The sequence below is a fragment of the Gracilinanus agilis genome, chromosome 3 (genome assembly GCF_016433145.1).
Source record: "Gracilinanus agilis isolate LMUSP501 chromosome 3, AgileGrace, whole genome shotgun sequence".
Lineage (NCBI taxonomy): Eukaryota > Metazoa > Chordata > Mammalia > Didelphimorphia > Didelphidae > Gracilinanus > Gracilinanus agilis.
The window spans coordinates 265,462,551-265,476,841 of record NC_058132.1 but is presented as its reverse complement, the minus strand read 5'-3'; the positions used below and the strand labels follow the sequence as shown (position 1 = coordinate 265,476,841).

The window sequence follows — 14,291 nt, the reverse complement described above, 5'->3', positions numbered from 1 at the left end:
GGCTTATTTTGGCCTTCAACGGAACTTCTAATTTGGACTACTGCTCTATATAACTAAAACTTCTCACTCCTAGCTTCTAAATTCATTTTGTGGAAAAGAAATCCCCACCATACTATTTCTTATACCAATATTTTTAACCTGTAAGTAATTAGGTTGACAGTGAAAATCTCTCTGTAGGATTCATCTAGATTGCCTTGAAATGCATAAACACAAATTATCAACTTGTTTAAGGCTTTTAGCCTTTTTGTATTCTGTTTAAGGATTTCAAACTAAGTCTGACTTTTACTGCAAGATAACTAGCAGTTAAAATTGTAGTAAATCTCTAGTATAGAAAAATGTTTCAATATATTAAAAAGTTGAGGGTTAATTTGCAGTGGTCTTTTGGGGACTGTGGATACACTCAAGTATTTTTCTTCCTTTCATTTAATTATATCCCTGGTAAATTACCAATAATAATATAGGTATTGTAGAAATTGATACAAGCAATATTTGGTTTTAGGACACTAATGAAAAGTTACATTATTAAATAAACCCCCAAATTGTTTTCATTTTTTGAGGATTTTCACAAAATTCCTTTCCTGATGTTTCACCTTGGGGTGAAGTTGACCCCAAATTCTGGGGATGTGTGGACTTTATTGTGGAAGAGTAAAGGATGGGTAGGATAAGGCTCCTATTGTATCATCTACTTTGTCAACAGATAACATGAATGTGACTTTGAAGAAAAACCTGTTTTAGGCTATAGTTAAACCACTTTAAAAAAATTATACTAGAATTCTAAGTCATATATAAACTGCTGTAAAATTTTTAAAAATTGAAAAAATATATACCCACTTATGCATATAGGATATTGAAGCTTACAACAGAAAACAATTTATAAGTAGTATCCATATATTATTAGGTTAAGAAAGGGACATGAGCAATATACTTTCCCTAGCAGCTTCCTACTCTAGTGGGACAAGGAAGTTTGACTATAGTACTGAGAAGAGCAGATTAGACTTTGCTACCACCATACTCAAGATATGATGGTGATAGAAGACTACAGTGCTGTAAGGAATGATGAACAAGATGATTTCACAAATAGCTGGACAGACCTTCATGGACTGATGCAAAGTGAAATAAGCAGAACACAATATCACAGTACAACAATATCAAAGAATGATCAAATGTGATAGACTTTGCTCTTATCAGCAATACAATGACCCAGGACAATTCTGAGGGACTTGGGACAAAGAACACTATTCACCTCCAGAGAAAGAACTGTTGGAGTCAGAATGTAAATGAAAGCGTGCAATTTTTCAATTGTTTATTCTAGTTTATGTTTGGGGGTTTTGGTTTTATAAGATTACTCACAAAAGTGAACAATATGGAAATATGTTTTGCATGATAATACATGTATAACCCAGATAAAATTGTCTGCCAGCACTGGGAGGGGGAAGGGAAGGGAGGAAGGGGGATTAGTTTGATCATCTAACTTGGGAAAACTTGTGTAGAAATTTGTTATTACATGTAATTGGTTAAAAATATATATGTGTGTGTGTATATGTATATGCATATATATATATATAAAATTTAAAAATGCCAAAGACTCTGAATATCTCTAAGATGAACTATAAACTATTTGTTTAAAGCTCTTTACAGACTGACTCTTCTTCAGTCTTCTCGCATGTTACTCCCCTTCATACATTCTACATGATCCAGCCATATAACTTGCTGTTTTCGTACTAAATTTCACTGACCCATCTGTATGCCTTTGCACACTGTTTGGCTCCCATGCTTGGAATAATCTCCCTCCTCAGTTCCTCCTCTTAGAATCTCTGGCTTCCTTCAAGACTGCCACTTTCCCCCTCCCCCCCCCCCAAAATCCTGGGCCTTTCCATTCATGGTTATCTTCTCCCCATTCAGAATTTATATACCTGTATATAGATAGACACGTTTTCTCTAGAGGTCTCTGCCCTCAATGAGCTTTAATTTTGTTGGACTCTTGTTTTTATATTCCTAGCACTTAGCACGTTTATTAAATTAAGCACTCTGACAAATACTTGTTGACTGATTGCTTGCCTGAAGAGGGGGTAGCCTATGAAGAAAAATAGAATCTCAAGGGCCTAAAGCAGATGAATTCACACTAATGGACATTTACAAATAGTTTTAAGAGTATGACAATTAAGATAAATTTGGTTTTAAACTTGTTAATTTGCAGTGTTGTGTTGAGGACTGTGGATACTAATAAACTGAAGAATTTTTCTTCTCTTCATTTAACTACATCCTGGTAAATTATCAACAATATAGGCAACATAGAAATTGAGGGAAGCAGTATTTGGGTTTTATGCCAACATACAAACTTACATTATTAAATGAACCACCAAATGGCTTTCAGATTTTTTTGAGAATTTTCACAAAATTTCTTTCCTGATATTTCACCTTGGGATGAAGAGGACCCCAAAATCTGAGGTTGTGTCAGTAGGGTACAAGTTCTAATGGGTTCTATTAAGCTTAAGAAGGCTTTTTTGAGCAGGTTCAATGACAAAATGGATCTGATATTAAAGGGTCATTTATTAACCCATGTGACATTGGGCAAATCATTTAATCTCTTAGACCTCAGTTTCCTTTCCTGTAAAATGAGAGGGAGGATCTGTTAGGACCCTTTTACTCTAAATCTATTATCATATATCTTGGATAAGTAAGTAGTACAGAAGGTCAATTTATAAATCTGGTTCAATTTATAGTTTAGATTGTATTTGGGAAATGGTAGAATATTTTTCTTCACAGTTTCAAGCTTCTTCCTCATAAAGGAGTTTACTATTTTTATGCTACAGATGCCATAGAATCCTATAACCTCAGAAAAATCAAAATTGTGGGTGACTCAAAAGGCAATGGAAGAGACACATGGTAAGTATAAGATACCTGTGAAATATGACTAATGATGACATATGCAAAAAAAACCTGTATAAAATAATATCCAGGAAATACAGGACTGGCAAAGAAATGGGGCATTCATGGCTTGCCAGTGGGAAATAACAGGCAAATATCCTGAATATTATACTTCTGTTCACAGAATTTAAAGGCCTAGAAAAAAAGCTTCCCATGAAATAGGAAAATTGACATTTGAAGACTTATTGGAAAATGAGGAAAAGAATCATATAAGAAAAAGAGCTGATAGCTTGCAGTGTATACTCATAGAGAGCTGCAGAAATATTATTTGTGGAATTAAGGTGTACCTCTTCTTCTAGCAGCTAAGTGTCAGAGGAGATAAATATTTCTAGGTAAATCTAGAATCAGGAAAACCCAAGTTCAAATCCAGCTTCAGACTATCACTAACTATGTGACACCAGGCAATTTGTGAAACTGCTAGCCCTCTGTTTTGCCCCTCTTGGGGGTTATAATAGAGCCTATATCCTAGCGCTGCTGTGAGGAGCAAATGATATTTCTGTCAACTGCTTGGCATAGTGCAGGCACATTAGTAAGCACTTAGATAATGATTGTATCATAATTTCTTCTAAAGACTTACAACAATGTCTTATTGTGGTATCAACAATTAGTAAGAGTACAGTCTTCCTCAAGTTCCTCCAAACTGTACAGACTTCTAGTAGAGGTCTAGAGACAAACTGTTTATCTCTGAAACCCTAAAAGGATGAAATCATGGGTCTTTGGATGTTTTAAAATATGCTGTGCCTAGTGGAAGGTCTGCATTAAGTATTGTTTTATTTTAGAATATAGGCCTACTTAACAGTGTGTTTTATTTGTGTTTTTTATTTAATTCTAAGGGGAACGACTATTTGCATTTCTTAAAATCCTTCAACCCCAAAGAGAGAAATTATAGCAGACTTGTGTAAACTTAGCTAAGCATTCAGATAACATAAGGTACAATAGTTTTAATAACAGGACTTTTAAAATTAATTTCTAGAATGTAGTAGTTAGGGAAAAAAGAATATTGAAAGGAGAAGCATGCCATTCAATTCCTTTTTGCACTCCCTGAACCCTGAGGATTCCATCATTGGGAGGAGAATAAAGTGCTTGTTTTAGGAGGGAAAAAATGGAAGTCATTAAAAGGATCTTCTAATTACGCATGATTCCATGATCTCCCAGGTTAGATTATTAGAGTAGATTCTGCAGGGTTCTTGAAGACAACTTTTCAGTTTTAACTAGTAGAAAATATGGAAGCTTCCATCTATTGATCCACAAACATTTATTAACTATCCCCTGTGTCTAGTACTGTGTTAGATAATGTAGGGATAGAAAAGCAGTTAAAAAACAGGCTTCTTACCTTTTAGCAGTTTACATTCAATTTGAGGAAACAAGACTAAAGCAGTATGCAATTAAGTACTAAAACTATATGGAGCAGACCATAACAGTCTGTAAGAGTTCAGAGGTAAGAAAATGGCTTGACTGTTAAGACATTGTTACTGGTATTAAAATGCTTTTGGTATATGCTACCATCTGCTTCTTGGGATATTCAGAATAATCATTTTAAATGATCTGTATTAGTGTTAATAATCCAGAAGTAATAACTTATATCAAGTTTTGAAATTAATGTGTTTTTGTGTTTATATTTTATTTTTATTCATTGTATTTGTCTTTTTTGTTTTGTTTTCTATTTTTCTTTTTTATATGCAACAATATAATATATAACATTATATATGATATTTTATAAATACTAATTGTGTTTGTTTTAACATGCTTATGTCTGATATCAGGTAAATTAATTTCTTTTTTCTCAAACCTTTACATATTAGAATCAATACTAATAGTTCCAAAGGAGAAGAATGGTAATGGCTAGGCAATCAGAGTTAAGTGCCTTGCTCAGGGTCACACAGCTAGGAAGTAGCAGAGGCCAAATTTGAACCCAGGACGTCTGGTCTCTAAGCCTGGCTCTACTCTAACCCGGGACTCGATTAGCTGCTACCCACTCCATTCAGGGAGAAGACAACTAAATATCCTTTTATTGTGATATAAAACATAATTCAATTCATCTCTGCTGAAGCTCTTCCAGCTCCATGAACATTAAGAATAGGAGGAGAGGGCACTGGGGAGGCTCAGTGGATTTAGGCCTGAAGATGGGAAGTCTTGGGTTCAAATTTGACTTAGAAATTTTCTAGCTATGTGACCCTGGGCAAGTCACTTAGGTCCCACTGCCTAGTCCTTATCATTCTTCTGCCTTGGAACCAATACACAATATTGGTTCTAAGATGTAAAGATTTTAAAAAAGAGCAAGAATAGAAAACTAAAGGATAAAGAAATTATGTCAGCAAAGGGCACACTTGGGTAGAGAATTACAGGTGCTATCAATAAACACAAGTTTTCAACAAGTATTTATTAAATGGCTGATATGTACCATAAGAAATGCAAAGGAAAGATTTATCTTTAATAAAGGAAACTTTAATTTTAGTTTTAGGAATTCAGAGATGTGAAGGCCAAAAGCTAATGGTTTTCAAATTTGTACAGCTGATGGGCTGGGTATGTTTTAGAAAAAGCTTTCAGTTTTTACAATTCCCTTTGACACTGCTCTGGTATTAAACCTTGGTTGGCTAATTTCAGGATATGTGAAGCCAAATTTTTTATTTTCTTCTTTAAAAACAATCACTGTTGATGGAGAAAAACATACTTATGGCTGACTTGCTTTATTCTTTCACTAATTAAAGCCATTTTATGACATAGAGTTCAGTGAAGCTATTAAACACCGTTTAACACTTTGTATTTCAGACATGAGCCTGTAGCCATAAAGTTCAGCTTACTGGATACATGTATGTAGTATACATTGCCCTAGTTACCAAATTTCAGAGCTTCATGGCCAAGAGTAGTCTGTGTCTAGTGTACCACTTAGATATTCACAAATTTTCTTCTTTTTGGAATGAAACTCATTTGGATGTTGAAATTTCTAAGGTGGATGGATCCTTAACTCTGTTCATTGAAAATCAGTTGGAATGGAACCTTGAGGATTTAGCACAATAAAAACTGAATAATAGTGGTTCATAAATATCATTAGGATGACTACCCACTTAAATGACTTTTGGTCCAAATTAAGATGAATCTCTTTCATTCAACAGAGTTTAATGTCTTCCTATGTACTTCACTATAAAAAAGAATAGGATCTTTTAAATACTATATGAGTTGGAATAGTAAAATCGAGGTGGACCAGAACACCTCACTTTTTCAAAAGTTATTTAATAATCTTGGGTTCACTAAAATCATATAGATCACTGGGTTCCTTTTTTAATCCATTTAAGATTGGTCAGGACTAGTTATACTAGCAACAGAAAAATGTGCTCAGTAGGGGCACTCCATTGTTTAAAGGTACAAGGGTAGGGGGAAAGGGAATCTGCTAAATGGCAACAATCAGGATTGTCGATAATGATGTGACAGTTGATAAAGACAGATCCAGTTGTATGAACAAAGTTACAAGCAAATTCTGAGAATTAGTATCTTACCTCGAGCAATAAAATGGAAATTAAGGAAAAATGAAAACAGTCCATATTGTTTTTCCTTCTTTCTCTACCATAGGTATCCTAAGATCTTCAAATAACAAAACAGCATGATAGCTGCCATCAAATGTGCCATGCAGACCGCCTTTTAAGTTTTCTTCCCATTAGTTAGAAACAAAACTCTGAAGTAGAATTGTAATAACTAGCACTTACATAATGCTATGAAGGTTTGCAAAGCATTTTACATATGTTAATTCATTTGATGCTTATAATAATTCTGTGAGGCAGGCACTATCATTATCATTTTACAGATGAAGAAACCAAGGCACATAAAGATTAATTGATTTCCCCAGAGTAACAGAGCTACTGTCTACTACAATATTTGAACTCAGGTCTTCTTGTCTCCAGTTCTTTGCTCTATCTCTCCACTGTGCCACTAAGATATTCCATGTATTTATATACGGCACATGTGTTGGTAGTAATAAGAAATGAAAATAAATGATAATATTAGGGTTTTCTTTCACTAATAAAAAGATCTAATAGCTGATTTTTTAAAAATCCAATTGGCAGTTCAAAAGAAATAATTTAAAAATATATATAATAAATTTACTTAATGTATTCCATGCAGAGAAACTAATATCAAGGAAATGTATGGAAGTATATAACATGTTGCTGATAAAATTTTAAGTAACATACCAGAAACTCCTGGGGGTGTCTTAATGAATTTTCCATTAAAATGACCAATAACAGCTTCACATTTTTCTGTTGATTCCATCCTATTGATATATAAACACAAAAATCTTGTGTAAATATTTAGACAAGCCCCATCATATGTTAATATAACTTTTAAAATAAAAAATAAGTTTTTTAAAAATATTGAGAAAGTGGCATTATTTTCCATATTTGTGCAAAACTCTTTTATGTCTGAATTAAGGGAGAACAGATGGATTCTACTGTATTCAATCTATTGCACTGTGTTGTTTTGGTTAAAGTACATGAAGAAAATTCAAGCTTACAGAAATGTAGTTGGAAAAAGGATTATTTTAATAAACAAATAACATCTTAGTATAATTATCGAAATAGTTTTAATCTCCTAGACCCATTTATAGGGTCCTGGGGACCTCCAGTTGTCCATAGCCCACACCTGAGGTTACTATAATGACCCTTAGTGAAGCAAAGTTTAGATATACTCATTACTAGCTGGCTGGCCACCGAATGATGAATTGAACAGCCACAGTAATTCTGGAAGATCATCTATTAAGCTGCATCTGGGAGCTGATCTGTATCAGTACAGGGATTAAGTGCACTGACCAAAATTAAAGCTCCTCCAGGTCTCAAAAGATCCTTTGGCATAGGCTCTGCTGGCCCCATCAAAGTGTTAATTATTTCTCAATAGTGCCTGTGAATTGATTGGATGCATCCAGAATTTTTTTTTCCAGATTACTGGATAATGCTGCATAAATCTTTGTCCAGAGCTCTCACTTATAACAAGTTGTATTCATGTCAGAGCAGTGCTTCTTTTTGTTTCATTAATGCTATTTAGTTACTAATAATGGTTTGAGAATACAAGAGCAGTGATGCTGGTAGCTCTGATAAGCCTAAGAAAAGTGGTAAAATACCCAAGTCTATCCATATAAGAAATGCTTCTCAAATAATGGGGTTCACCATTTTGTGATTTTCAATTTACACAAAAGGTCTTGGAACATACAGGTCATATGAAACAAGGTCCTTTTGTCTTCTAAAATATGGAGAACTTATCCACTATATGATAGCATTAATAAGTAGTTTTAATGTTTCTATATACATCATAGAAGGGTATATTTGAGCAAAACTATATAAAAAGTCATTTTTTCCTTCTTAAAATTTTTTCTTAAGAATTCTATTATTTTCTATTCTATTTTCTTAAGAGTTCTTTTAGTTATTTATTTAAAAATTATTATTTAAGAATTTTATTTTCCTCATAAGGAATCAAGGTTGATTTTCTTTTACTTTATTTTACTGAGACTATGTCGCCTTATTTTGCCCAGCCTGGCTCCAGCTCATTACTTACAGCATGCCTGTTTCCAAACTAGGCTGATTCACTTCTCTTTAGAAAATTGGTGTCCATCACCCTCCCAGAAGCTCATCATTGTGGTGACAAAATTAGTGGAGACACCTTACTGGCTTTAGTCTACTGTAGCTCAGAGTCCCCAGGCTTAAGCATATACTAGGTCTCATTTTCTAAAACAGTGGGGATTATAAATTTATTAACAGTACACCTGGAAGGTTTTGAATGTTTTATGAAAAAGTTAATGGAGAGGCAACAAGGAATAGTGGATGGAGTGTTGGTGACACTTCCTAGCTGTGTGAACATGGTCAGGTTATGTGACCACTTCAAATATCAATGTCTACCTCTTTAGAATGGGTTTATTCATTCTTGTTGCTATGAGGCTTAAATAAGAATCCAAGAATGCCTGTAAACTGCCTCACTAACTTTAAAATGCTACAAAAATAGCAGCTATTTTTATTTTTTAAACAGATTTCTATCCAATAAGGAGGAAAAGAATTATGTGAAATAGATATGTATGTGCACGTGCTCACAATGACCATCTTTGTAATTGATGACAATTACTTTTAAGGTGATTTTCCTGTGAGCCACAACATTTCATCTTCTCAGATTTATTTAAAAGTTCTGTTGGGAAATTTTAATATATTTCAGAACATACAAAAAACATTTTAAAATAAAAATTAATGCATCCCTACATTTGGACATGACTTTCCCTGTCCTTTTCTAGTGCTTTTTAATTTATTCCTCTGAAACATCCAATAAGGTGAAGCTTTATTTACTTAAAGTGCTTCAAAGCAGAAGACGCAGCAATGAAATCTAGAGAAAAGAAAATATACTTACCTGGCAAAGCCAACACCACGACTTGTACCACTGGAATCACGTAGTATCCTTGTAGAGATCACTTGTCCAAATGGTTTGAGCATGTTTTCAAGTTCTTGCTCATCCATAGACAATGGCAAATTAGAAATATACAGATTTGTAGGATCTTGTTCCTGTTGCTGAAACAAAATAGAGTTGCTCATTAATTTCTCAAGAGAAATAAATGTGGAATCTGACACACAAACAATTTGGGCAGGGTAGTAGCATGTAGAATGAACCAATGTTTCTTAAATGAAATCTACTCTAGTTACCCTCCCACTCAATCAACTCAATGGCTCCCTTTTGTCTTTAGGACAACATATAATCTCTTATTGAGCTTTTGTAACCCTTTTCAAACTAGTTTCCAATCTGTCTTTCCAGGCTGAATGGATATTTGTCTCCAACCTGCACTCTGCTATGTAGTCACACTGATCTTCTCTCTGTTCCTTATACAAGCTACTTTATCTTCCACTTTCATGCCTTTGTACTTGCCACCATGCCTAAGATGCACTGTTCCTTAACTCTGCCTCAGAAGTGTTTTTCTTCCTTCAAGACAGAGCTCATGTTATTACCTTTTTCATATGGTCTTTCCAGATCTCCCCTCTTTATCCCATCCCCTCCAAAAAGTAATGTTTATCATCTTAATTTGGTGTAGTGGATAGAGAACTGAGCACATTTATAAGGTGTGTGAAACTGGGCAAGTCACTTAAGCCTATTTCCCTATCTGTTAAATGAGCTGGAAAAGAAAATGGCAAACCACTCCTGTATCTTTGCCAAGAAAATCCTAAAATGGGGTCATGAAGCTGGATACGACTGAAACAACTGAACAACAGTAAGAAGGTAGGGAAGTATTTTAGGATAACTGGGTTGTGCAGTGGATTTTTCTGAGTTCAAATTTGGAATCAGACACTTACTAGCCTATGTGATTCAGCAAATCACTTAACCCTGTTGGCCTCAGTTTCCTCATATGCATAATGAGCAAGAGACGTTAATGGCAAACCACTTCAATATCTTTGCCAAGAAAACCCCAAATAGGGCCATGGAGAGTTCAACACAACTGAAAAATGACTGAGCAACAACAATAAAAATTCACTTTATGCTTATTTAGCAAGAGTCAATGTAGTGTGGTATAAAGAGATGCCTGTAGCCAGGCAGACCTGTTTTCAAGTTTTACTTCTGGTATATACTGATTGTGTGACCATGGGCTAGTCACTTAACTTCCCAGTGAGATCCAGGCAACTATCTAGGTAGGTACAGATCTGCATTGAGAGTAACTTCCTACCTAAGGTTACCTACATGTAAATAAAATTACAAGTACAGTCCCTAATCCCATTTCTTTTGTATATTCTTATGCTTCTCATCTTCACCATTAGTACACAAGCTCCTTATGAGTAGGGACTGTTTTCTTTGTACTGTATGTGTAACCAGTGCCTGGCACATAAGAGATGTTGAATAAATGCCTGTTGATTGATCTTTGCCTATGATGTAGTGTGATAATATAAATTATAGGCCAGCCAATCATAGGTCCCTGAAAATAGTGTTTAAAACATGAGCATTCTCTTTAGATGGGTTAGCTCAGACACCATATCAGTGCCATTGTCTTAGCAATAATGGAAAAGGAATGTCAGGAAGGCACCTCTAATTTGGTGAGGACAACTTTGTGGAATGACAATTCTTCTCTGCTGTTTGCCAGAGCTGTTTACCTAAAAATAACCTAACTCCATTTTGCTATTTTTAGGTGCATGATTCCAGCATACAGTTGTGAGAGCTTTGATTGTACATAACAGGCAATTATGGATAATTGTTGAATTCTGAGAGTCACAGATTGGCTCTGAATTAGGCCACTTGGAACCCCCATGGCTATGCTACTCTGGTTTGACCACTTGAAATTTTTGTTATTTTCAAGCCTTCTGGATTCTGATTAATTGGAGATAAATAGGAAAGGAGAGATTTGCAACAGATTCATCAGCAAGTCCTGAACATTTCAGCCAAATTGCAGAAGATGAAAATATTTGGCCAAGAATACCATGAAATAACATTGAATCAAAACAGTAGAATAAAAGCATAAGACAAATTACCATAGATGATCTTTTTGTTTCTTTGTAGCAGAAGAATCATCAAAAACCAAAGAAGTAAAATGAATCTTTTAGGAGACTGAAATTTCTATGAATATTTATTATGGCAATGTTCATAATCATCAGGGGAAAAGCTTATATTAGATCAGCAATATTCCTATTAAATTCATACTTTGCCACTACAGCTTTGAGATTAGAATAGTTTTAATGATTCTAGAATTAACTTGTTCTTAGATCCTATTTGATTATTTTATTTTATATAACGAAGAATATAGGTTTATGGCATCCCTTTTAATACGCATGATTTGTAAAACCTTTAATTGATGTTTTAGCTTTGGGCAATAATATAATACTCATTATGGCAGTTTGCATTTCTAAATGCAGAATCCTTGGGAAACTACAGTGAAAATGTATTTGGTATGCTTTGCACATCTTACTTTACATAAAACGACTAGTTTCGTGTTTATGCTAGTCGAAGTTAAACCTTAAGTTAACCATTACTGTAAAGGGCACCAACATCATATCCTCAACTCCTCACTCTCTCCCTATCCCCTTCCCTGTTCTCATATTCAAATCTGTTGCCAAGACCTATGGATTTCACCTTTGTAACATCAAATATGTTCCTTCAGGGCCCCCTCCCTACCTCATACTTGGATTATTGTAATAGATGTCTGGTGGGTCTATCTGTGTCACTCCTTTGCTCAATAAACTCCGATGAGTTTATTATCCCTTTCACCTCCAGAATCAAATACAAAATGCTTTACTTGGCCCACGATGAGGCCAAACCTTTGACTTCCTTCCAGTTTTCTTACACTTTACTTCCCAACATATAATTTTCAGTCCAGAGACACTGGCCTCCTTGCTGTTCCAGGAACAAGAAACTCCATCCCTCAGCTGTGGGCATTTTCATTGGCTTTTTCCAATGCCTAGAACGTTCTCTCTTCTCATCACTGCCTCCTAGCTTCTCTGGTTTCCTTCAAATCCCAATTGAAATTCCATTTTCTATAGGAAACCTTTCTTCATCCCTCTTAATTCTGGAATCTTCCCTCCGTTAATTATTTCCTATTTATGCTGTATGTAGATTGTACACATTTGTTTGCTTGTTATTTCTCCATTAGACTGTAAGCTTCAGGGAAAGGACAGTTTTTTGTCTCTTTTTGTATCCCCAGAGCTTTAGCACATAGAAGGGACTTAATAGCAGTCTCCTTCTTGTCCAAAGCATAACATGGTGGATATCTATATTATACTTATTTACATAAGCCACCTCTCTGTTACTACAATGTATTCTCTCCTCATCTCTGCATCTCAGAATCTTTATCTTTTAAAGATTGACTTCCATTTGGTGCAAGTTTCCTAATTCTTGTCAAAAATACCTCATGTTTTCTGCGAGCTCTGTAGGAAATGAACTTTTCCTCTGAGGAAGAAAACTTGACCTTCTCTTTTTTTCTTGTCTTTTGGTTGGGAAGACTCATACTACCAAAAATGGCAGTAACCTATGAGAAATCTGTAAAATTGATGACTACTTGTTTAAATTTGTAACCATGGATTTGAGAGTAAGTATAATCTCCACTCTTAAGAGTTATTGTATGTATAAAATCATTAAAGAAGAATGTGAATTACTCGAATGAATTTTTCACTTGGCTATCTATTTTGGGACTTCTCTGACTTTTTCTACCATGCTCCAGGAAACTCATTTTGGGGAAAATCTCATCAGCCTTGATTCTCTATCTCCTCACTCCCCTCTGCCTCTCTGTTTGGAGGGTAGAACCATGAATCCCCAAACTTCCATTTAAGGAGGGAGTTCTGCTCAGACATATTCCTATTTCTTACCTGACTGTACTATTTTGGGGACTTCTCTAATTTCTCCACAATTTTCTGTCTTCTGCCTCCTCCACCATCACCCCAGTTTCCTTTTGTGTTATGTGCTGTCTTCTCCCATTATATTGTAAACTTCTTGAGGGTAGGGGCTGTCTTTTGCTTCTTTTTTTTGAATCCCTAGCTCTTAGCATAATGCCTAGCATATGGAACATACTTTATAAATGTTTACTAAATATTAGACTATTTAAGACCTGTGGCACATGGACTTTGCTAAGATTCTTTAGAGCAAGACCTGGGAAGGCACTAGAAAGGATGATACTTGAGTTTTTCACTACTCTACCTCCCAAGTACTCTACAGAGCTATCTAGAATCTGGGACCATGATCTTTGCCAAAAGCAATGCTTGGGACAGCAAATGTTTACAAGGGTAGGAGAGAGGAAAGATTAAGGGAGTAAAGATGTGATTTCTTCCTACTCCCACCACTAAGTTTAGTTATAGTATTTAGTCACAAATGATGGGGTTTTAATGTGGTATCAAGGTTATTCCAACCATGCCCATGATGACTAGAAAGGCTAAACTGCTAGGTTCAAATCAGGAGTCAAAGGTAGAAAAAGAGCCAGGCCCCTGGGAGGAAATCTCAAAGGGTTGGGGGAGGTAGGAGAAAGAAGATAAGAGGATGTCTATCCTGATCCTGCCTACTCAGCCCCATCCTCATGCTTCCTAATGTTATGCTTACTTATTATTTATATCTGTCATGTTACCAAAGAAGAAAATGCAAGTTTTTGAGGTAAGGACTGTTCTCTTAATGACTTAAACACAAAGGGCATTAAATATGTTTGCTGAAATGAAAGGAATGCTTTAAATAAAATCTATTTTAGGATTCACTCTTAGGAATAATAATAATAAACTAGGTTAAATGGTTGATCTCTGCTATTTAAGATGTATACATATTTATATGCATATATATATATATTTACACACATGCAAAAAACATACAAAACATATCTTGAATGGGATACTTTGGTGTAGATTCTGAAGCAATGATAGTAATATAGTAGTATTTTACATAAAATACAA

General features: G+C 34.9%; 1 protein-coding gene across 2 annotated transcripts in view; it reads right to left on the bottom strand.

Moving 5' to 3' along the window:
• Positions 1-14,291, bottom strand: part of RBMS1 (RNA binding motif single stranded interacting protein 1) — a 271,729-nt gene that overhangs the window by 39,170 nt on the left and 218,268 nt on the right. For both annotated transcript variants that reach the window (XM_044669838.1, XM_044669837.1), the window contains exons 5-6: positions 9,304-9,461; positions 7,113-7,192 (exon numbers count right to left, since the gene is read on the bottom strand). In XM_044669838.1, the coding sequence (XP_044525773.1) occupies positions 7,113-7,192; positions 9,304-9,461 (238 nt within the window). The remainder of the gene's footprint in view (positions 1-7,112; positions 7,193-9,303; positions 9,462-14,291) is intronic.